At 41.2% G+C, this 23,276-nt stretch overlaps 1 protein-coding gene across 1 annotated transcript; it reads left to right on the forward strand.

Moving 5' to 3' along the window:
- Positions 1-3,447: 3,447 nt before the first annotated feature.
- Positions 3,448-21,969, forward strand: LOC144494895 (fructose-1,6-bisphosphatase 1-like). Its single transcript, XM_078214410.1, has 7 exons — positions 3,448-3,741; positions 13,999-14,164; positions 14,337-14,429; positions 16,003-16,143; positions 18,205-18,342; positions 18,429-18,548; positions 21,511-21,969. Exons 1-7 carry the CDS (start codon positions 3,572-3,574, stop codon positions 21,700-21,702), a joined length of 1,020 nt encoding a protein of 339 aa, XP_078070536.1. The 5' UTR covers positions 3,448-3,571; the 3' UTR covers positions 21,703-21,969.
- The last annotated feature ends 1,307 nt before the right edge of the window (positions 21,970-23,276 follow it).

Here is a 23,276-nt window from a genome sequence, read left to right on the forward strand (position 1 = left end):
ATTCCCGCTAGGATAGGATTAATTGAGATGGTAGACATACACAGAAGAGAGAAAATACTAATAAATGCTAGCGAGAAATTGAGACAAAGCTTGGGAGACTATTTTGAAAAATTTGATACTGGGATAACACGTCTCCTCGAGAAACTTCAACACATTCGGACGCAATTGATCACAGCACACAAGACCTTTGTCAAAGTGGTGCAACAACAAGGGGAAATAGAAAAGAACATTAGTGAAATTAGAATCACTACATGGTGGGAGGACCTCTGGGATTGGGGTTCAAATGTCCAAATCCACCCATGGGTCCGCATTCTGTCACACCTGGCCGTAATAGGAATCCTACTTATGGCAGTGTACCTAACCATCCTCACATTCAAATTCGCCCGATGGAAGAAGGAATTTCTGCAAAACCTGGACTCGGCAAGGGCCATCCGACATCAGGAGAGGCTCTACAATCTATATTTAATATGTATAGTCACTTGTCATTTTGTACTGTTGATTGCTTTGTTTTGTATATACCCGATTGATGTATTGTTTCTTATTGTTTTTTAAAATTATTTTATTTCATTTAAATTTGTTGGTACTATTGTGGGTTAGGGATGATACTATCAACCCCAGATTCGGGGTACTTGCTTGTTAAGATGGTTTGGTAGGAATTGTGTGATCCGGTTCGCTGACGCTCATTGGATCAGGAGGAGGGAATGTGGTGATATAAACAGGGCCACGTTTTAAGGCTGATAAAATTGGATATCCTAAATTAAAGAATTGGGCATATTAAAATCAAACACAGTCAAACCTCAGGCAGGCCAATTGTACAAATACACAAACATGCCTGGGCCTGACCCATCAACCACCCATCAAAGGTCGTTGCACTCTACTGATACTTAGCAGGAGATCATTGCACATCATTGAAATGCACCGGCCTATTGTTAGAAGCCCAGATCGGGCCAGAATTTCGGTCACCAAAAGTTCCTGCAGTTACATGTAAGCAACAGCATGGAGATGGGACACCAGAGAGCGGACCCTGGTGTCCTGTCAGGCAGATATTAAGAAACCCACTGGGTATTGGAACCCCCTCCTGGGACCTCATTGGCTGGAAGCCAGAGAAGTTTCTGGAAAGGCAAGCAGCCAGGTGGATAAAGGAACACATTTCAGACACACCAGCAGCGAAGACTCGATGAAGGAGGTGACCTTGACCATTCGGAAGACTGACCAGAGAAGGAAGGAAGGAAGGAAGAAGCTGCCATCGAGACTCACCTTCATGACGACGGACCAGAGGGACTCAGAGAATCGAGCCTGCAGTTTAACCAAGCCATCTTTGCGGGTAGTATCTGCTGGGGTATCCTCTTGTTTTATGTGGGTAATTTAAGGGTTAATAGTGTTGTTATTAATAAACTTGTTGCACTTTTACTTGTGTTTGTCCTTTGTCCATCTTGCAAGTAAGGGCACCGGGGTAAAACCTTGGAGTAAGCAAACTGGTCAAAAGTATCTGAGAATTTCCAGGTACAACATCAGTGATGGAAACAGTAGTTGAGGAATGTGTTTTGCTAAACGCCTCGCCAAATACCAGAAGAGAAATGGAAAGTAAGGCAAACATGCTGAAAGAGATAAACAGAAATTTCCTCAGAGAGAAGTGCAGAACTTCTTCAAGGTAGGCACTCCTGGAAGAGGAGTGGCAATGAATCACTAAAATAAAAGTGAAATACTCTGGATGCTTGAACTCTGAAATAAAAACAGGAAGTGTTGGAAATACCCAATAGGTCTGGCAGAATCTGTGGAGGGAGAAACATTGGGGCGGCACGGTGGCACAGTGGTTAGCACTGCTGCCTCACAGCGCCAGGGACCCGGGTTCAATTCCTGGCTTGGGTCACTGTGTGGAGTTTGCACGTTCTCCCCGTGTCTGCGTGGATTTCCTCCCACAGTCTGAAAGACGTGCTGGTTAGGTGCATTGACCCGAACAGGCACCCTAGTATGGCAACTAGGGGAATTTCACAGTAACTTCATTGGCAGTGTTAATGTAAGGCTTACTTGTAGCTAATAAATAAACTCTAAAAAAAACTTTAAACTTCTTCGAATTATAGAATCATAGAATCCCTGCAGTGCAGAAGGAGGCCATTTGGCCCATCGAGCCTATATGACAACAATCCCACCCAGGTCCTATCCCGTAGCCCCATGTATTTACCCTGTTAGTGTCAGGGAGTTTAAGGGGCAATTTAGCACGGCCAATCAACCTAACCTGCACATCTTTGGACCGTGGGAGGAAACCGAAGCACCCAGACGAAACCCACGCAGTTACAGGGAGAACGTGCAAACTCCACACAGCCAATCACGCGAGGTGAGAATTGAACCTGGGTCCCTGGTACTGTCCCTGGTTGCCATGATGTGGAGGTGCCGGCATTGGACTGGGGCGAACACAGTAAGAAGTCTCACAACACCAGGTTAAAGTCCAACAGGTTTATTTCCACTCCATCTGACAAAGGAGCAGCGCTCTGAAAGCTTATGGTATTTGCTACCAAATAAATCTGTTGGACTTTAACCTGGTGTTGTGAGACTTCTTACACTGTCCCTGGTTAGGCAGCAGTGCTAACCACTGTGCCACCGTGCCACCAAGAATTGCACCTACCTGCCTATCCTGCAGGGGTTTCCAGCAAGCTAATGAATGCACTTCAGTTAAATGTGGAAGTCAGTGGGTCCCTGTTGGCTTCTTCCCCCTCTTTAACCTGCTGCCCGCATTGACACCCACACACACCGTGACAAGTTAAAATGAACCCCATAGTGCAACTGGGGGCAGAAATAGCACAGCTTTAGCACACTTCCCATATATTTCAGAGGTAACTTCACCAACTGCCAATTATATTCACAGCTCTACTCGAATCACGCTCCATAAACAGATTTGAAATTTATTTCAAGTTAATCCATTTGTCCTTGGAAGAAGGGAACAAAAAGTGGGAGTTTTGAAAGGGATTTTCAAGGATTATAAAACGCCACAGAAACAGTGAGATCTCACAATCTGATAAGATCAGCTCACTGGGCTCGTGTCACTGAACTTTAAAATTAACTGACAGCAGTTCCAGACTCCATCTGGTTAACTTTATCACTCAAATGTAATCACACCGATGGCACTTATTGCTGATCACAAAAGGAGTCTGTATAATGGGAACCGTATGTAATCACAATACATCATTGCAGTAATCCATTAAAAGTATAGATAGCTGTCTTTTAAATATGAAAATCAGCATAGCAACAAAAATATGTTTGAAAGGACAAGCCGAATGTATCAGATGCAGTTCCATGTGTTTACTGTCATATCTGCCTGAACTTTACCCAGATTCAGTGACTGTTATTTCCACTAAGTTTGACTTGATTTGCTGTGTGGAGGAGCCCCTCCTTTTTCCTGGGCTGGATCTTGGCAGCATTGGTTTAAAAGTACTGAGCTGTAGGTTCCGCCCTCCTGAAGTTGTATGGTGTGGTGTTTGTTTTAGCTCGGCGGTTCCTTCTCTGTCACCTCCCAGCCTCACGGTGCATTTCTTCCTTGCAGGGTTTCAGCGAGTAGCCGGGCAGCAGCAGCAGCATGTCTGACCAGTCTATCTTCGACACCAACGTGGTCACAGTGACCCGCTTCATGCTGGAGGAGGGGAGAAAGGCGAAAGGCACCGGGGAATTGAATCAACTTCTCAGCTCCGTTTACACTGCTGTCAAAGCCATCTCCTCGGCCGTCAGGAAGGCTGGCATCGCGAACCTGTAGGTATCCTGTCTGGGAATAACCCTCTCCTGCAAACCTTAACCCCCCCCAGGGGTACCTTGTGAAACATGCCGAGTCAAATTATTATTCAACTCCTTAATGTGGCCATTTTTCTTTACACTCGGAGTGGTATTGCACGGGTTTAGAAAGCATGCAGTTTGTCTTTAGCCAAAAGAGAAAACGCTGGAAAATCTCAGCAGGTCTGGCAGCACCTGTAAGGAGAGAAAAAAGCTAACGTTTCGAGTCCAGATGACCCCTTGTCAAAGATTCCAGCATCCGCAGTAATTTGTTTTTATCCAGTTTGTTTTTATTTTGGTTTTGACGTCCGCCCTACAAATTAAATACTTTTCAGTTTTTTTTAATAGGCTGCAGCTTAATTTTGACCCCTGGTTTAAGATACTTGGAGGAATTAAACCTGCGATAAAATTTTAAGAGCTATCCAAAACATAATTTGAGTATTGCAACACATGCATCCAACTCCACTAAACCACGTCAGATATTGATCCACGATTACTTGTAGTTTAATACTGAATGATATAGCTTTGATATGGTCATGGACCTTTTTAATATTTTTGGCTCAATGCAACTGTCTTTTTTTTAAAACTCAGCTATTTGTTTCTTGTATTAGTCCTTTTTTAGTTTTGAAAAGTTGGGAGGTGTGTCCTATGGACCTTCCAATGGGAGAGCACAATTTCTACAACAGGAAGTGCTGCCTCATGCTTACATTGCATTGATAGATTATTATCTATTATGTAATCATCTCTAAACAATACCTACTCACCTTCTGTTTAATATCACCAATAAACGATATAATTTCAGATCTGGTTTTAGTTTATTTTTAGTCAACGTGTACCATTCTCAGAACAGAGCTCCCATTGTGCTCTGACATTTCCACTGTCACTCTTCACTGTATCATGTATTTAATATTGAAATTCCACCTTCAATTTTAAAAGGTACGGTTATTTTAATAGGATTTGATTGAAACATTTTTGAATTTTTTCCAGAAAAAATCATGTTCACAAGAGAATCTTAACTTTCAAAACTGAATCATCCCCGTTCTGATGTAGGAACAGCAAATGTTGGAAATACCCAACAGGTCTGGCAGCATGTTTGGAGAGAGAAGCAGAGTTAGCATTTCTGGCCTGTCACCTTTGTTATCACAGTAAGAAGTCTCACAACACCAGGTTAAAGTCCAACAGGTTTATTTGGTAGCACAAGCTTTCGGAGTATCGCACCATCTTCAGGTGAACGAGTTGTGTTCACAAACAGAGCATATACAGACACAAACTCAATTTACAAGATAATGGTTGGAATGCGAGTCTTTACAGGTAATCAAGTCTTAAAGGTACAATGTGAGTGGAGAGGGGGTTAAGCACAGGTTAAAGAGGTGTGTATTGTCTTCAGCCAGGACAGTTAATGAGATTTTGCAAGTCATGGGGATTACAGATAGTGTGACATGAACCCAAGATCCCAGTTGAGGCCATCCTCATGTGTGCGGAACTGGCTATCAGTTTTTGCTCAGGGGTTCTGCGTTGTTGTGTGTCGTGAAGGCCGCCTTGGAGATCGCTTACCCGAAGATCAGAGGTTGAATGCCCGTGATTGCTGAAGTGTTCCCCAACAGGAAGAGAACAATCCTGCCTGGTGATTGACGAGCAGTGTTCAGTCATCCGTTGTAGTGTCTGCATGGTCTCCCCAATGTACCATACCTCGGGACATCTTTTCCTGCAGCGTATCAGGTAGACAACGTTGGCCGAGTTGCAAGAGTATGTACCGTGTGGATGGTGTTCTCATATGAGATGATGGCATCCGTGTCGATGATCCGGCACGACTTGCAGAGGTTGCTGTGGCAGGGTTGTGTGGTGTTGTGGTCACTGTTCTGAAGGCTGGGTAGTTTGCTGCGGACAATGGTCTGTTTGAGGTTGTGCGGTTGTTTGAAGGCAAGAAGTAGGGGTGTGGGGATGGTCTTGGCGAGATGTTTGTCTTCATCGATGACATGTTGAAGGCTCCGAAGAAGATGTCGTAGCTTCTCCGATCGGCAGTTCCAATGCGCCACAGTGAAAAACCGCACCGACCTCCTCAGAAGGTGAACACGGCGGACAGAGTACGCTTTGTCATCTAGTACTTCCCCGGAGCAGGATTCTTGAAATACTAAAACTGTTCTGACAGTGATTCTTAGCTGTTATCAATCATGGGGCTGCTAAGAGATAAAAACCCAGAAATTCCATTACAAATTGTTGGAAAAGGGCCCAAAGATCACTTCCCACCCCCTTTCTGCGCTCTGTTTGCTTACATTTTGGCAACTAAAACAGATGAAGCACTTGAAGAATACAGGGAAAATAAAAAAGAACTCAAACAGGGAGTTAGGAGGGCAAACAAAATTCACAGTAATTTCATTGCAGTGTTAATGCAAGCCTACTTGTGATACTAATAATAAATAAATAATAAAAAGGGGTCACGAAATGTCCTTGACAGACAGGATTAAGGAGAATCCCAAGGCATTTTATACATATATTAAGAACAAGAGGGTGGCTAGAGAAAGAGTTGGTCCACTAAAGGACAAAGGAGGGAAATTCTGCATTAAACCCAAAGGAAGTTGGTGAGATCCTTTAATGAGTACTTTGCATTGGTATTCACAAAGGAGAGGGACACATTGATTGGTGTCTCGGAGGGGTATGTGAACCCTCTAGAGCAAGTCACCATTACGAGGGAGCAATTGGTAGGTGTATTAAAAAGCATTAAGGCAGATAAATTCCCAGGGCCAGATGGCATCTATCCCAGATTTCTGAGGGCGACAAGAGAGGAAATTGTTGGGCTTCTAACAGAAACCTTTGTTTCTTCTTTGGCCACAGGTGAGATCCCAAAGGATTGGAGGATACCCAATGTTGTCCCGTTATTTAAGAAGGGTAGCAAGGATAACCGGGTAATTATAGGCCAGTGAGCTTGACGGTGAAATTGTTGGAGAAGATTCTTAGGGATAGGATCTATATACATTTGGAATTGAATGGTCTTATTAACCACAGACAGCATGGTTTTGTCTGAGGGAGATCATGTCTCACTAATTTGAGTTTTTTGAGGAGGTGACAAAAATGATTGACAAGGGAAGGGCTGTGGATGTTGTCTACATGGACTTTAGTAAAGCATTTGACAAGGCCCCTCATGGCAGGCTCATGCAAAAATCACATGGGATCAAGGATGAACTAGCTAGATGGATTCAGAACTGGATTGGCCGTAGAGGACAGAGGGTAGTGGTGGAAGGGTATTTTTCTGAATGGAGGTTTATAACTAGTAGGGTTCCGCAGGGATCAGTGCTGGGACTTCTGTTGTTTGTAATGACTTGGAAGAAAACGTAGCTGGTCAGAGAAGCAAGTTTGTGGATAATACTAAGATTGCTGGAGTTGCGGATAGTGATGAAGGTTGTCAGAGAATACAGCAGAATATAGATAAGCTAGAAAATTGGGCAGAGAAATGGCAGATTGAATTTAATCTGCACAAATTAGATGGTAGATCCAATTCAGAGGGAGCTATAAATTAAATGGCAGAACCATCAGGAGCATAGACACACAGAGAGATCTGGGAGTCCAGGTCCACAGGTCCTTAAAAGTGGCAGCACAGGTGGAAAAGGTAGTGAAGAAAGCATATGGCATGCTTGCCTTCATTGACCGGGGCATCAAGTATAAAAGTTGGCAAATTGTGTTAGAGTTATATAAAACGTTGGTTAGGCCACATTTGGAGTAGTGTGTCCAATTCTGGTCACCATGCTACCAGAAGGACGTGGAGGTTTTGGAGGGAGTACAGAAAAGGTTTACCAGGGTGTTGCCTGGTATGGAGGGTATTAGCTCTGAGGAGAGATTGAATAAACTGGGATTGTTCTCCCTGAAAGACAGAGGGGCAACCTGATGGAAGTTTATAAAATTATGAGGGGCATAGATAAGGTGAACAGTTGGAAGCTTTTACCTAGGGCAGAAATGACAATTACAAGGGGGCACAAGTTCAAGATAAGGGGGAAAGGTTCAATAGGGATGGGTGGGAGAAGTTCTTTTACACAGGATGATAGGGGCCTGGAGTGCACTGCCAAGTGAGGTGGTTGAGGCAGACACGTTAGTGACATTTAAGACTTATCTGGATAGACAAATGAACAGGCAGGGTATTGAGGGATGCAGGGAGTTGGTCTAGATAGGACAACATGATCGGCGCAGGCTTGGTGGGCTGAAGGGCCTGTTCCTGTGCTGTATTTTTCTTCGTATTTCCTGGCCTGTTTGCCTAAGTTCAATGTGCCTTAACAAACATTATGTGCAGGATATTCATTTTAAATTCTAATCCATTGCAAACCTTGTGTTAATGGGTAACATTTTTCTCAGTGATTGCACTGCACATTAACTGCACAGACCTCACCAGGAATGAAGATGAGTCAGGCTCTTGCCTGTCAGGAAGGAATCCCTTCAAATTATGATCATTTTTTCATCTGTTGATAACAAATAAGGTGCCCATGGCCTTCCAGGAAACATTGTATCTGTAAATCTGACTGTGTATGTATCAAATGGGTAAATGATACATTATTAAGCAGGATGGACACGTTCACATCGGCATGACACCATTGTTGTATTTCCAAACGTATTCGCTGAGTTTGGTACCCATAAGACCATCTGAGTATCTATGCAAATACAATGGCCTGCTTAAACAGAAGATACATTTCTCCAGTATGTTCAGTAACTTTCAACAATGTATTCTGCAGCTTAATGCAGAACAGGCAGCAGTCACAATACTTTCATCCAAAGGCAATCACCTATACTGGGCATCTTTGAAAGTGATGTGTCACTGACAGCAAAACCTGGGTGTGGAGTTTCCATGTTCCAGGAATTTGTGAGTGCTATCCCCTACTCTTGTCTTGTTGACAATAATGAAGCCATGTAAATAGATGCAGAGCCCATTTAAATTCTGGTCAACTGCTTCCATGTTCAAGGGCTCCTTCAAACCATTGTCCAAGAAAACACTCGCAATGAGCAGGTAATTTATCTCGATTCCAAATACGAGAAGGAAGTGGCTGAGCAAGTGTACTTGCGTAGCACACACATTTCACTTCCTTCTGATTCAGATATAATTGGGAATTCATTCCTTAAAGTGTATATACCTTTTTAATAAGATTGTCAAATAATTGTAAAATCCAGTTTGTGTATCTGAGTGCTGTATAGACTAATTCACCATTCTGATAGATCATTCAGTAAAGAAAGACTGATTTTATTTTCTGTAAACTAGAATCTGCATACCTCAGATTTAATGAGTGGCTTTCAATCTATACTTATCTGAAAGGACATCAGTATAAATGGTTGTGCTATCCTTTCTTTGGAGACACAGAATTTTAGTTTAATTCTGTGTGTTGCTCTGTTTAGGATAAGTAATGAGACCTGGGCCGTGGCAACCTGCGGTATGTTTGCTGGTGTGGCAACATTCCTGATTCCTTGCAAAGTTACAGCAAGATTCATGTTGGAGTATTTTTGCTTAGCTTGGTCAAAAGTTCAGTGTCTTGTAACAGTAGGGCTTTTAAACTGTTGCAATGAGGATAGAAAATATTTGCACAGCAATTAATTATTGGCTTGTTTCAAAGTCCTGCCAGATTATGCCTGAAAACTGCTACTTTTACATTAACAAAATATAGTCTATGGATTTTAAACAAAGAAATTCAGTTATGCAGTGTACTTTGTGTCATTTTGAAAGTTTGCAAGAATTTCAATTTTTCAATAATATATGGAGAAGAAATATTTTTTTGACTGCCACAAAGAACAGTGCAAAGGGAAGGGATTGAACAAATTTTACTTTAATAATTCTCTCTTTTCTTCCTCAACTTTCCTACTTCTGCAAAGTATATGGTATTGGTAGATGCAAATGCAAGATCCAAAAGTGTCAGTTTTGTCTGAAGTAAAATCACACACGGTAGAATTTATTGTGAAATGTCTCATTGTTAGTGTGGCTTTGAGCTGACAAATGTCTAACTTCCTGCAGGGAATGTAACATAAAGCAAACCAGAACTGGGACCAAAAATCAACTCGTAGCTGTTGAGTCCAAAGAATTATTTCTTTGATGATCATCTAATTTGCAAAATGTGCCAGACTTGAAAGAATTATACGTTGCACTAGCAGCAGAAAGTCAGTGGATGGGATTTTCTGGCCACGCTCACCCCAAAACCGGAAAATCCCGCCCAAAGTCAACGGACCTTTCCATGGTCCGCCCATCGCCCGCTCCGATTCCTGCGGCGAGCAGAATGGGAAAATTCACCCCATTAGATATAAAATATTTATTGGGTTCATGTTTCTTGAGCTTCTTTAGATTAATTCTTATTAATGTAATTACTTTATAATTATAGAATCCCTACAGTGCAGAAGGAGATCATTCAGCCCATTGAGTCTGTACCGACTCTCTCTGACAAAGTACTCACCTTACCCAGGACCTTTCCCCCACCCTATCCCCATCACTCCACACATTTCCCATGGCTAATCCATCTAAACTACACAAGGATATAATTAATGGTATCTGTTTATAGTTTATGTTGGCCTGAGTGTTATGCAATTTGTATAGTTTTGCAGAGTTTCATAATCTACTTTTTAATTATCTAACCTTGCTGACACCATATTATAACTCAGTTATTCATTGAAGGTCAAACTTCATCACAAGAATCATGGGCTGATTTTCTGCCTGGGTTCGAGGTAAGTCTTCTCCCTGGGACCCAGACCTTCACTGATTTCAACAGGTCAGGCTCATTTGAATTATTTTGAATGGGCATTCAGATGCCCATCTCTATCAGGGAGCACACCTTGAGGAACAAAGGGACATTACCACTACAGGCAATGGAATCTGGAAAGAAAGACTTGCATTTGTATCATGATTTTTTACTACCACCAGACATTACAAAGCAATTTAGCAAAGTTTTTGAAGTATTGTAACTACTGTAACAAAGGAAATGCAGCAGCCAATTGTGCACACAACAAACTCCCACAAATAGTAATGTGATAACAACTAAATAATCTGTTTATTGAGATACTAATTGACTGAAATATACACATTAGCCAGGACACTGGGATCTCTCCCTGCTCTTCTTCCAAATAGTGCCAGGGGTAATCTTTTACATCCACCAGAGCAGGCTTATGGGGCTCCAGTTAACTTCTTGTCTGAAAGACAGCACCTTCCACAGTGCAGTACTCTTTCAGCATTGCACTGAAGACTCAGCCTGGAACCTCGTAATTCAGAGATGAAACTGCTACCAATTGTTGCCACATAACCTAGTAAACTGTCGCTGCAGCAGCCTGGAAGTTATTTTTCACTGACTATATTCCACTGACAAATTGAAATTTTAATTCATTTTTGGCTTTAATAGTGTTCATTTTTGTAATTATATCATTTTTAAAAATTGTAATTTGCCTGCCTTAATTCCAACAAAGCTACTGAATGCCTTGGGTCTCTTGATGAATGACAGCAGCTCCCAGCCCAGTTTTTCTGCTGCTATTTGTGGGCATGTCCCATAGTCAACGTAACCCCTGAGGAAGAACTACTTTGGCTATGACTGCTTACATTTCAGAAATGGGGAGTGTTGGTTGTTCTGTTATATGAAAAACCTTTAAGTAACCACCCAGATAACAGGTGCTCCAAATGGAAATTGTATTTATGAGAAAGAAGTTAAACTTACGGGCACCTCTTTTGTGCATAAAAAGAAATTAATCTTACACCCAATCTGGACTAGAATCGAGTCACTGTCATATTGGCTCAGGTGATTTTTAATCGCCCAGGGCACCATCTGAAACGAGCATTTGGCAACTTAACCATGCAATTTAGGATTCTAAACTGATTGTATCTGAACTTTTCGGGTTCTAGAAAGGGATGAAGCTTGTACCACCCATGTGCCACCAAATTGTACTGGGTCTCGAGTGGCCTAATTAATGGTTCCGAAAGGAACTACTGGAAGCAACTCAAAAAGGCCCAAATTTGTCCGTTTTTATTGCTGTGGATCACTCAGCAATTAACTTGTATTTGGCCTCAGTCTCTGTCCTTTTATACCACTAAGATTTTTAGCCTTGAAGTGTCAGGTAAAGTTTTTCATATAAGAAAATGTTTTGCGCTTTGTATGAAGTAACACTCCAGTATTTTTCCCCTCTGAAATTTTAACTTAATGCAGGTGCATCTTTTATACACCAAGCTGATTGGTTTTGCAATTGCCCTTGTGGAATAATGATATAGTATAATATTGGGGAGGCGATAATATAGTGGTGTTGTTTAGTAATCCAGAGACTCAATGTGATCAGGACCTGGGTTCAAATTCTGCCATGGCAGATAGTGAAGTTTGAATTCAATAAAACTCTGGAATGAAAAGTCTACTGATGACCATGAAACCATTGCTGATTGTCATTAAAAACTCATCTGATTCACTAATGTTCTTTAGAGAATGAAATCTGCCATCCTTACCTGGTCTGGCCTATTTGTAACTCCAGACCCACAATGTGGTTGACTCTTAAATGGCCTATCAAGCCATTCAGTCCAAGGGCTAAGGCATTCAGGATGAACAATAAATGCTGGCCTGGCCAGTGACACCAATACCCCATGTAAGAATAATTTTTTTAAATCCCCAGTCTATCCAGCCTCCTTTTGCACCCAAAATGTTGAAACTAAACTAAATAATAAAACAAATTATAGTGTTATAGCATTCTGCATAAAGAGATGTTTGTGAGATGTGCAAAGTATTTGGGTCTTAATGACAATTTTCATTGTTTGTGAGGAGACAGTGACAAACTGTGAGCAAGTCATTGGCCGAAAGTCTCCCGTCTTGCCCTCCGTGGTGATTGTAGTGGATGAGACAGAAAATACGGCAGACTATTTAAAGGTCCATTGAGCTCAGGTGGGAATTTCCAGTCTTGGGGCGCAGGCAGCCGGAGAATCCACCCATTATTACCCACATTAATAGTGTTCGTTAGACATTAATTAGTGTCATTGCCTACTAATACATGATATGATTGCAACATTAATAAAAATGACCTCTCCAGCTACAAAGGTTCTTCTCCCTTCTTCCTGTTCATTAAGGAATGGCCTGTTTAGAACAAAGAAAATTACAGCACAGGAACAGGCCCTTCGGGCCCTCCAAGCCTGCACCGACCATGCTGCCCAACTTAACTAAAACCCCCTACCCTTCTGGGGACCATATCCCTCTATTCCCATCTCGTTCACGTACTTGTCAAGACGCCCCTTAAAAGTCACTACCGTATCCGCTTCCACTACTTCCCCCGGCAATGAGTTCCAGGCAACCACCACTCTCTGTGTAAAAAAAAATCTGCCTCGTACATCTCTTTTAAACCTTGCTCCTCACACCTTAAACCTATGCCCCCTAGTAATTGACTCTTCCACCTGGGAAAAAGCTTCTGACTATCCACTCTGTCCATGCCTCTCATAATCTTGTAGACTTCTATCAGCTCTCCCCTCAAACTCCGTCACTCCAGTGAGAACAAACCAAGTTTCTCCAACCTCTCCTCATAGCTAATGCCCTCCATACCAGGCAACATCCTGGTAAATCTTTTCTGTACCCTCTCCAAAGCCTCCACATCCTTCTGGTAGTGTGACGACTAGAATTGAACACTATATTCCAAGTGCGGCCTAACTAAGGTTCTATAAAGCTGCAACATGACTTGCCAATTTTTAAACTCAATGCTCCGGCCGATGAAGGCAAGCATGCCATATGCCTTCTTGACTACCTTCTCCACCAGCATTGCCACTTTCAGTGACCTGTGTACCTGTACACCCAGATCTCTTTGCCTATCAATACTCTTGAGGGTTCTGCCATTTACTGTATATTTCCTATCTGTATTAGACCTTCCAAAATGCATTACCTCACATTTGTCCGGATTAAACTCCATCTGCCATCTCTCCGCCCAAGTCTCCAACTGATCTATATCCTGTTGTATCCTCTGATGGTCCTCATCGCTATCAGCAAATCCACCAACCTTTGTGTCGTCCGCAAACTTAATAATCAATACAGTTACATTTTCCTCCAAATCATTTATATATATTACAAATAGCAGTTTAATCCTGAAGTTTCTTCTTAAAACCAATAATATGTATTAATCCAAGATTCAAAGGTAGAAATCGGGAAAGGAGTTGCAACTTCATTTAAACCTTACAAAGAGCAATACTACAGAGAGTAACATATTTCTGTAAAATCGCATACCGGTGTAATATGACTTTGTACATATTCTGGTTGAATAATAATGCTAATTATTTTCTAGTTATGGGATTGCTGGAAGTGGAGTCAATGTAACAGGGGATATAGTGAAGAAGCTCGATGTACTTACCAATGACATGATGGTCAACATGTTAAAATCCTCCTTCAGTACATGTGTGCTTGTGTCTGAAGAAGAAAAAAATGCCATCATTGTGGACCCAGACCAACAGGTCAGTTGTTAGGCTACCATACCTATTGTAAAAGGCAACATTTTGCCTTAAAATTGGAATTCATGTATTTTTGGGTAAGTACTACTGTAATATAAAATACATGATTAAGAAATGCATAGGGTGGAAGAGGAATCAATTCTGTTATATTGACAATCCTATTATTAATTTTCAGGGGAAGTATATTGTCTGCTTTGATCCACTAGATGGCTCTTCCAATATTGACTGCCTTGTTTCCATTGGAACAATTTTTGCCATCTATAAAAAGGTAACATTTTACTTATTGTAGAATTCTTTACCGTTAACCTTTTTAAAAAGATAAAGGTCAAGTTTAACTGGGAATTCTGTTTTATTTCTGAAAGATTAAACTTATTTTCCTCTGGACTGGTTTGATTTATTGCAGTGGTGTAGGGTGAGGGGTTCACACTTTCAAACTCAGAGTAGTGGTAACCCCAGGAAAACACTTGATCAACTGAGTACACAACATCAACTGTAATTATTGGCCAGAATAATCTGCATCTTGTTTTTTTTCCTTCATTTGCTTGGAACATTCAGGCCATTCTAGCCAACTAGACAATTTGTTACCAATGTTGTTTACCTGCTACTACTTTTAAGGGTAAAAATTCTAATCAATAAAATTTAAGTCAACGGGGTAGTGGTAATATGAAAGCATCTAGAGGAATGCAACATGAGTGCATTAATGTTAAAACATGGATTTTGCTGATTAGAATTACGTGACATCTTCTACCAAACTACCAATGTCAGGGTCAGTATGACTCAATCACTGTCATTGACATAAAAGGTTTTGAAATGGGGGCTTAGTCCACGTTCTGTTATTTCAGTTCTTTCTCAAATCCAACCCTTTAGCTTCTTTAATGAATGATCCTAATCGGTGTCTTATCCCCCATTAATGTATTGCAGGAAACATAAATTGTCAAGAAATATTGTTCAGTCAGCCTTCTATTCTATTCCATTCCATCCTTTATATTCTAATGAATATGACCAAGGCCCTTATTACTTTCTCATGCTCTTGAGGATGATATATTTTACTTTTCAGTTGGGTGGTTAGCACTGCTGCCTCATAGCACCAAGGACCCAGGTTTGATTCCCAGCTCGGGTCACTGTGCGGAGTCTGCATGTTCTCCCATGTCTGCGTGAGTTTCCTCTGGGTGATCTGATTTCTCTCTCTTCTGTGACATGAACTTTACTTCTTTTGTTTTGAAGGGGATTGCAGCATTCCTCAATGGGGAATCCCAGTGTGAGCTGTAGTGGTGTTATCAAGTTGTCTGAGCAGCCAATCACATTAAAGAATTCTCATCTAACCAGAAAATGAAAAACACCAATCATCAAATCACTTTATAGAGAGCGAAATAAGGATTGAGACATTCACATGGGGTTAAAGTAGAAGCTGAAATATATATTTTTAAATGACCATTAATTAATCATAATTGGTACATTTAATAATGCTCCAAAAGTATGGAATTATATTTTCAATGCCAGTTTGGCCTGTAGCAGATATTACTTGGATCACTATTTAAAAACTTATTTGCACCTCATTAAACAAAGTTTATCTTTTTAACAAGGTTTTTAACGGTGATATGGAACAGAAAAGGAATTCTTTTCAGATCAATTGGTTGCAGCTTCTGGGAGATGAGGTCCACAGCGCACCATGTGGCAGAGCAGTGTATGACAGATCACAACTGCCTCACCTCTGCTTATAGTTTGCTGTCAAAAACACTGCAGATTCCAAGCCAACTTAATGTTTATACTGTAACTTGTAGCATTTTAGTTCACCTTTGCAATAATTCAATCTAATAACCACCCTTCTTTTCTATATTCAGACTTCGAGTGGCAAGCCAAGCGAAAAGGATGCTTTGCAGCCAGGACGTAACATCGTAGCAGCTGGTTATGCTTTGTATGGCAGTGCCACAATGCTGGTATTATCCACAGGAAATGGAGTGAACTGCTTCATGCTGGATCCAGTAAGATCTTGTAATGTTCATTTTTATTGTCAAAAGCCACTGCATTATAAATTAATTTTGGTGATGACTGTCAAATTTTCTTGTGACTTGTAAACTAGCAAACTCTGTACTCAATAGCATTCTCCCCTCCAATTCATGCAATCACATTTAGTCCATTACGTTTTCGTATTTCAACAAGGAGAGATTGGTGTATAATCACTGACCGATTGGCATTCCTCTGAGGTTTTACAGCATTATAAATCAGTACTAACAAAGATTTCTGGACTTCAAGGAAAGTTCTAATTTTCATATTGATATTGAGGAAGATCCATAAAGATCATGGACTGCTGAGCCCATAGTCTGCCTGCAGCCAGTAAATGACAGGCCTATGTTGATGTTGTTGGAGACAGCCATTGAGGTTTACTGGTGGTAGCTTCATGTCTCTGGCGGCAACTTGAGGAGGACAAACCAGCTTGTGGCTCTCTGCATTTTATTCATGTTATAACACTGGTTTCCAGGTGAGGCCAAAAGCATGTAATTATAAATTCAAAGTTAAATTTTTTTTAAAGTCTGCATTTTAAACAATTATATTCTCATTTACATATATACTATCTTTAAAAGAATGATTTTTGTTATTAAGGCCTGAATGGTTACCCACACGAAATTCACGATAGGTGGTGATTGTTACTCTGCCACTGTTCCTCCAACAGCACTGGGATGTAGGGCCCAGATTTTCAGAGTCGCGGAGACTTCAAGGATTTTCCAAAATGGCAGGTGGTCTTGGATCGAGAAGGCCCTTCCCTATTTCTGATTTAACCCATTTTTCATATGTCAGTAGGGGAAAGGGAGAGAAGCGTAACTCTCACGTGAGGGAAACCTGAACTAGATCCCACTTACTAGAGCAAGGGTCTTATCCCACGTTGTGGGCATTGTGAATCTGCAGAGAAGTCTCAAATGTTCTTAAAGAGCAGATAAGATCTATAGAACTGTCAAGCTGGGAAGATATTTAAATGCCCAGCCTTTTAAAAATTGAAAAAACTGACAGCTAGTGTGTTATAGTTGAAAAAGATTGTTCCAGCAGTTTCAATAGCTGTTGTAGACATTACTCTAAGTGCTAGCATTACAACATTATTAATGTTTAGCTGCTTTTCACAACAGATTATCACAGTAATTATCATTATCCTAAGATCAAAGTTTGATTGACAGCTCAAATAGGTTATTCAAGGATTAGCGGTCTCTGATTTAGGATTATGAATACAACTACTTGTTTTTAGAAGAGATTAAGTTATTGAGGGAATTTAACTGTTTTGAATAACGTTCATGATTTTGTTTTATAAAGTAAAGCAAATAATAAATATTTAGAACCTTTATTTAATCTTAACATGGCTCCTTAAGTCTGACCATGGATGGTTAATATGTATGGTGGAAAGATAAAGAGTGGGGGATATGGGTTTGCATGAATTGTCATGCATGGGCATGGGGAGTGAGTGGAGTGATGGTGAGAGAGCATGTGAGGGGTGAGAGATAGAGAATCTGATGTTGAAGGAAACAATTGGAATAATGTACCAGAGAAACTAGGTGAACCTTTTAAACAGCCTGCTTCATCACTCCGTAGCCCCTGTGGCCACTTCTGTTCTGCATCCTGGGGTTCTCTATCTTACACCATCCCCCACCCCCACCGCATCACACACCCCAACCCTAGAGGATCCATCATCTGAGGCAGAGAGCAGTGAATCCCACTACCTAATTCAGGAGCAAAAATCTAGGCTTAGATGTTGCCGCTGCCTTCTGTGCCATTCTCTGATATGCAGGCAAACTAATTATTTAGGTTTAGCTTGCCTTGAAAACTACAGGACATGACTACAAAAATTCTGCGAATGAAATTTATAAATCCAAATTTGCCATCTGTCGTTGTCAACTGTCCAAATTAAAATGCTGTCAAAGTACATCATAAGTTCACGAATATTGTGTAGTATAAATGCTTTGCAATGAAGTGTTACTAAATTTTCGAATGTCAGTCCATCCTTAGCTTTAAATGGTATGTTTATCACTTGCACTGACTTCAATAATTTGTGTCATTAGGCTATTGGGGAATTCATTTTGGTGAACAAGAATGTAACCATGAAGAAGAAGGGGAATATTTACAGTATTAATGAAGGTTATGCAAAGTACTTTGACAATACAGTCACAGAGTACTTGGCAAAGAAGAAATACCCTGAGGTATGGTCAAGAATATCACCTTAATTTACAGAGAGTGAACAGCCTCCTTTGTTCTGGAAATCACTTTGCCTGTCTTTAACCCACAGGATGGTAACTCTCCCTACGGTGCAAGATATATTGGATCAATGGTTGCGGATGTGCATAGGACTCTAGTGTATGGAGGAATCTTCCTGTACCCAGCAAATTCAAAAAGTCCTAAAGGAAAGGTATGAAAGAAACCGTCCAAACTCTAGTTCTACCAAATTATCCGACAAAATGCTGAAATCTTCTGCACAAGTCTGGTCACTATCTCAGAAGTTAATTGTAGACTTTCAAAAGCATGTCTGTTTGCTATATCTCAGTAATTCACTCTTTGAATGGAATCTTGATGCAGGTGTATACTTATCATTCAAAATTGTGTGTTTGTAATGTTTTCAACAGAAAACTGTAATAGCTGTAGGGCTCGTAGTTGCCAACTGTGATGCCCAACATTGATAAATATACACCGATATAAAAGTAAAGTTACCATTGTCCCACATGACCAGAGGCTGCGCTCGTTTTTGAGGGGGAAAGCCGACTGGTGGTGATTTAACCTGAAGATCACCACACCTCAGACAAGGGGCAAGGTTGAGGAGATAAATAACCACCGATATAAGCTTTATAGTCTCATTGAGTGTTGATTTTCCTGGTAATTTAGGATTATTTCTTTAGAAACCAATCGTGAAACCTCTTGTGATACAAATATCTTCAGTTGCTCTATAGTGTGGATGAACAATGGCAGTTTACATTCATGGAATCTTATTGCTGAGCCAAAGCTAAATGAGATTGTGTGCATTACAAATGTGGATGCCTAGGAGTTAATATGCAAAGAAACTGAGCTTTATGTTCTCAATGTCAGATTTGAGTTGTTTGGGACTGCAGTTCTAATGCGATTGGAAAAGTAATTTGGAGACCTGGACAAATGAACTAGATGTGGAGATGCCGGCCAGGAGACAAATTCCACCGTGGTAACTGAGGAAGTAAAGGCTAGCATTGGCAATGATGACTATGTAACGACCGGATTGACATTAAAAACCCATCTGATTCACTAATATCCTTCAGGGAAGGAAAACTGCCAGCCTTACCAAGTCTGGATACAAGCAAATTACTGCGGATGCTGGAATCTAAGAAAATGCTGGAAAATCTCAGCAGGTCTGGCAGCATCTGTAAGGAGAGGAAAGAGCTGATGCTTTGAGTCCTCAGCTTTTTTCTCTCCTTACAGATGCTACCAGACCTGCTGAGAGTTTCCAGCATTTTCTCTTTTAGTTACCAAGTCTGGCCTGTATATGATTCCAGACCCTCAACAATGTGGTTGACTTTTAACTGTCCTCTGAAGTAAGCCATTCAGTTGTTAAATAGGCAGTTCATAACCACCTTCTCACTAGCAATTAGGGATAGGTAATTACTATTGATCTTGCCAGCAATGCCTGCATCTTAGTTTCTGTTAAAGTTAAAATGTAAATATATTTTAAGGGAACATTTAAAAACCTTCATTCTATTGAAATTTCTATGGGATCAGAATTTACTGTCAAAGTAACAGTGAGGCTGACAGTGCTCAATATTTATGCAGCAACTTCAGGTGAAAGTTGATATAAAGTTAAGTGAGAAAATTCGGAGATTGCTGTCCAAGTTGTGACATTCAACTGTAAGCTTCTTAAATTGACCTCTAATCTGCCTCACAAAAACATTCAACAACATGAAGTTCTTGAACTTGGGTGATAGATATGAAGCAAAATTACCACTTGGTGTTTATCCAATTCAGTCTAGGAACTGTTTTTAACAGCATAGAATCATAGGATTCCTACAGTGCAGAAGGAGGCCATTCAGCCCACCGAGCCTGCACTGACAACAATCCCACACAGACCCTAGTCCTGTAACCCCACTCTATTAATCCCCCGGCACTAAGGGACAATTTAACATGGTCAATCATCCTAACCCACTCATCTTTGGACTATGGGAGGAAATCAGAGCACCCAGAGGAAACCCACACAGACATGGGGAGAATGTGCAAACTTATACAGACAGTCACCTGAGGCCGGAATCGAACCTGGGTTCCTGGCACTGTGAGGCAGCAGTGCTAAACACTTTGCCACCATGCTGCCCATGGTAAATCTTAATTACTGTGAAACAACTTACCTGGAACTGAAAATTAGCTTTTACCTGTGGAGTCTCATTTCTACATTTTCAATTGTTGGAAATTTTAAAATAATTTTTGTTTAGAAACACAGAAAATTGGAACAAGAGTAGTCCATTCAGCCTTTTGAGCCTGCTCTGCCATTCCATATGATCATGATTGGTCCTCTATCTCAACACCATACTGCCGCGTTCTCCCCGTACCCTTTGAACTTTTATTGTCTCGAAATCTATTTCTTTCTTAAGTATATTCAGTGATTTAGCCTCCACAACCTTCTGTGGTAGAGAATTCCACAGGTTCATCACCTTCCAAGTGAAGAAGTTTCTGCTCATCTCGGATCTAAATGGGCTACCCCATATCCTGAATCTGTGACCCCTTGCTCTAGACTGCCCCACTCCCAGCCAGAGGAAACAATATCCCTGGATCCAGTCTGTCCAGCCCTGTCAGAAGTTTGTGTTTCAATTAGATCCCTTCTCATTCTTCTAAATTCCAGTGAAATCAGGCCCAGTTGACCTAATGCAACAATCCTGCCATCCCAGAAATCAGTCTGGTGGACCTTGCTGTGCTCCCTCAATGACAAGTATATCCTTTCTTAGACAAAGACTAAAATTGCACACAACATTCCAGATGTGGTCTCTCCAAGGCCCTCTCCAGCTGCAATACTTGTCCTTTCTGTCAATTCAATCTTTTTCTTCTGTACATTTAGAGTTCACTTTCCTTATAATATAGTGAGGACTAGTTTGCTCCTTTTCTGTGCTCTGTTCTGCTAACTGATCGCAGACCTGTGACGAGACACTAGGCTAGGGAGGGGATAAATCAGCTAGAGATTTTGGATCACCACTCAACAGTGACCTCTATTGGAAATAAATTTGTGCTCACTGTGTGACCATCAATGCCTTCTGTGCTCATTGAGCTGCACAAGTGGGATTGCTGATGATGCGAGGAGAGTTAACTCAACAAACATATATTGGAGGTTTTCACATGTCAAAACAATCTGCTGAATGTTTTCTTTACAGCTTCGACTTTTGTATGAAGGCAACCCCATGGCATACATTGTAGAACAAGCAGGAGGCATGGCTACAACGGGTACGGAGGCAGTGCTGGACATTCAACCGGAATCCATTCACCAGCGGGTACCAATTGTAATGGGATCCACAGACGATGTTCAAGAATACATTGACATTGTAAATAAATACAATTGTAAATAACTACAATGACAATGACAAACTCCGACCAAATACCTGGACCAAACATTGTTTTTTAGTGCAAAGAAAGATTTCAACTTGATAATCCAAATCGTATCAATCATAAATGTAATTTTAATTACTGAAGCTCTTGATGAGGTGTGTCTGGGATCAGCATTAATTTTTGTGTCTTTATGTAACTATCTGCACAAAGTCTGTACAACATACATTGATGAAGGAATCCAAATAAATACTAGGATTGGTAACTCTTCCAGTCCATCTTTTCCTTTGTGGCTATGTTCCTTGTTCATGTAGATTAGGTGAAAATATGTGTATTTAAACTTACAAGTTATTTATAAAATAATTAACAGTAACAGGATTTAGCTGCAGTGATATTTTAGTAGAAGGGAACAAAGAACAGTACAGCATAGGAAACAGGCCCTTCGGCCCTCCAAGCCTGTGCCGCTCCTTGGTCCAACTAGACCAATCGTTTGTATCCCTCCATTCCCAGGCTGCTCATGTGACTATCCAGGTAAGTCTTAAACTATGTCAGCTTGTCTGCCTCCACCACCCTACTTGACAGCGCATTCAAGGCCCCACCACACTCTGTGTAAAAAAGAAAAACCCTCTAATATCTGAGTTATACTTTGCCCGTCTCACCTTGAGCCCGTGACCCCTCGTGATCGTCACTTCTGATCTGGGAAAAAGCTTCCCACCGTTCACCCTATCTATCCCCTTCATAATCTTGTACACCTCTATTAGATCTCCCCTCATTCTCCGTCTTTCCAGGGAGAACAAGCCCAGTTTACCCAATCTCTCCTCATAGCTAAGACCCTCCATACCAGGCAACATCATGGTAAACCTTCTCTGCACTCTCTCTAACGCCTCCATGTTCTTCTGGTAGTGTGGCGACCAGAACTGGACGCAGTACTCCAAATGTGGCCTAACCAGCGTTCTATACAGCTGCATCATCAGACTCCAGCTTTTATACTCTATACCCCGTCCTATAAAGGCAAGCATACCATATGCCTTCTTCACCACCTTCTCCACCTGTGTTGCCACCTTCAAGGATTTGTGGACTTGCACACCTAGGTCCCTCTGTGTTTCTATACTCTTGATGGCTCTGCCATTTATTGTATAACTCCTCCCTACATTATTTCTTCCAAAATGCATCACTTCGCATTTATCTGGATTAAATTCCATCTGTCACCTCTCCGCCCAATTTTCCAGCCTATCTATATCTTGCTGTATTGCCCGACGATGCTCATCGCTATCCGCAAGTCCAGCCATCTTTGTGTCACCCGCAAACTTGCTGATAACACCAGTTACACCTTCTTCCAAATCATTTTTATTATATCACAAATAGCAGAGGTCCCAGTACAGAGCCCTGCGGAACACCACTGGTCACAGACCTCCAGCCGGAAAAAGACCCTTCGACCGCTACCCTCTGTCTCCTATGGCCAAGCCAATTCTCCACCCATCTAGCCACTTCTCTTTGTATCCCATGAGCCTTAACCTTTTTAACCAACCTGCCATGTGGGACCTTGTCAAATGTCTTACTGAAATCCATATAGACAACATCCACGGCCCTTCCTTCG

The sequence above is a fragment of the Mustelus asterias genome, chromosome 6, assembly GCF_964213995.1.
Source record: "Mustelus asterias chromosome 6, sMusAst1.hap1.1, whole genome shotgun sequence".
NCBI lineage: Eukaryota > Metazoa > Chordata > Chondrichthyes > Carcharhiniformes > Triakidae > Mustelus > Mustelus asterias.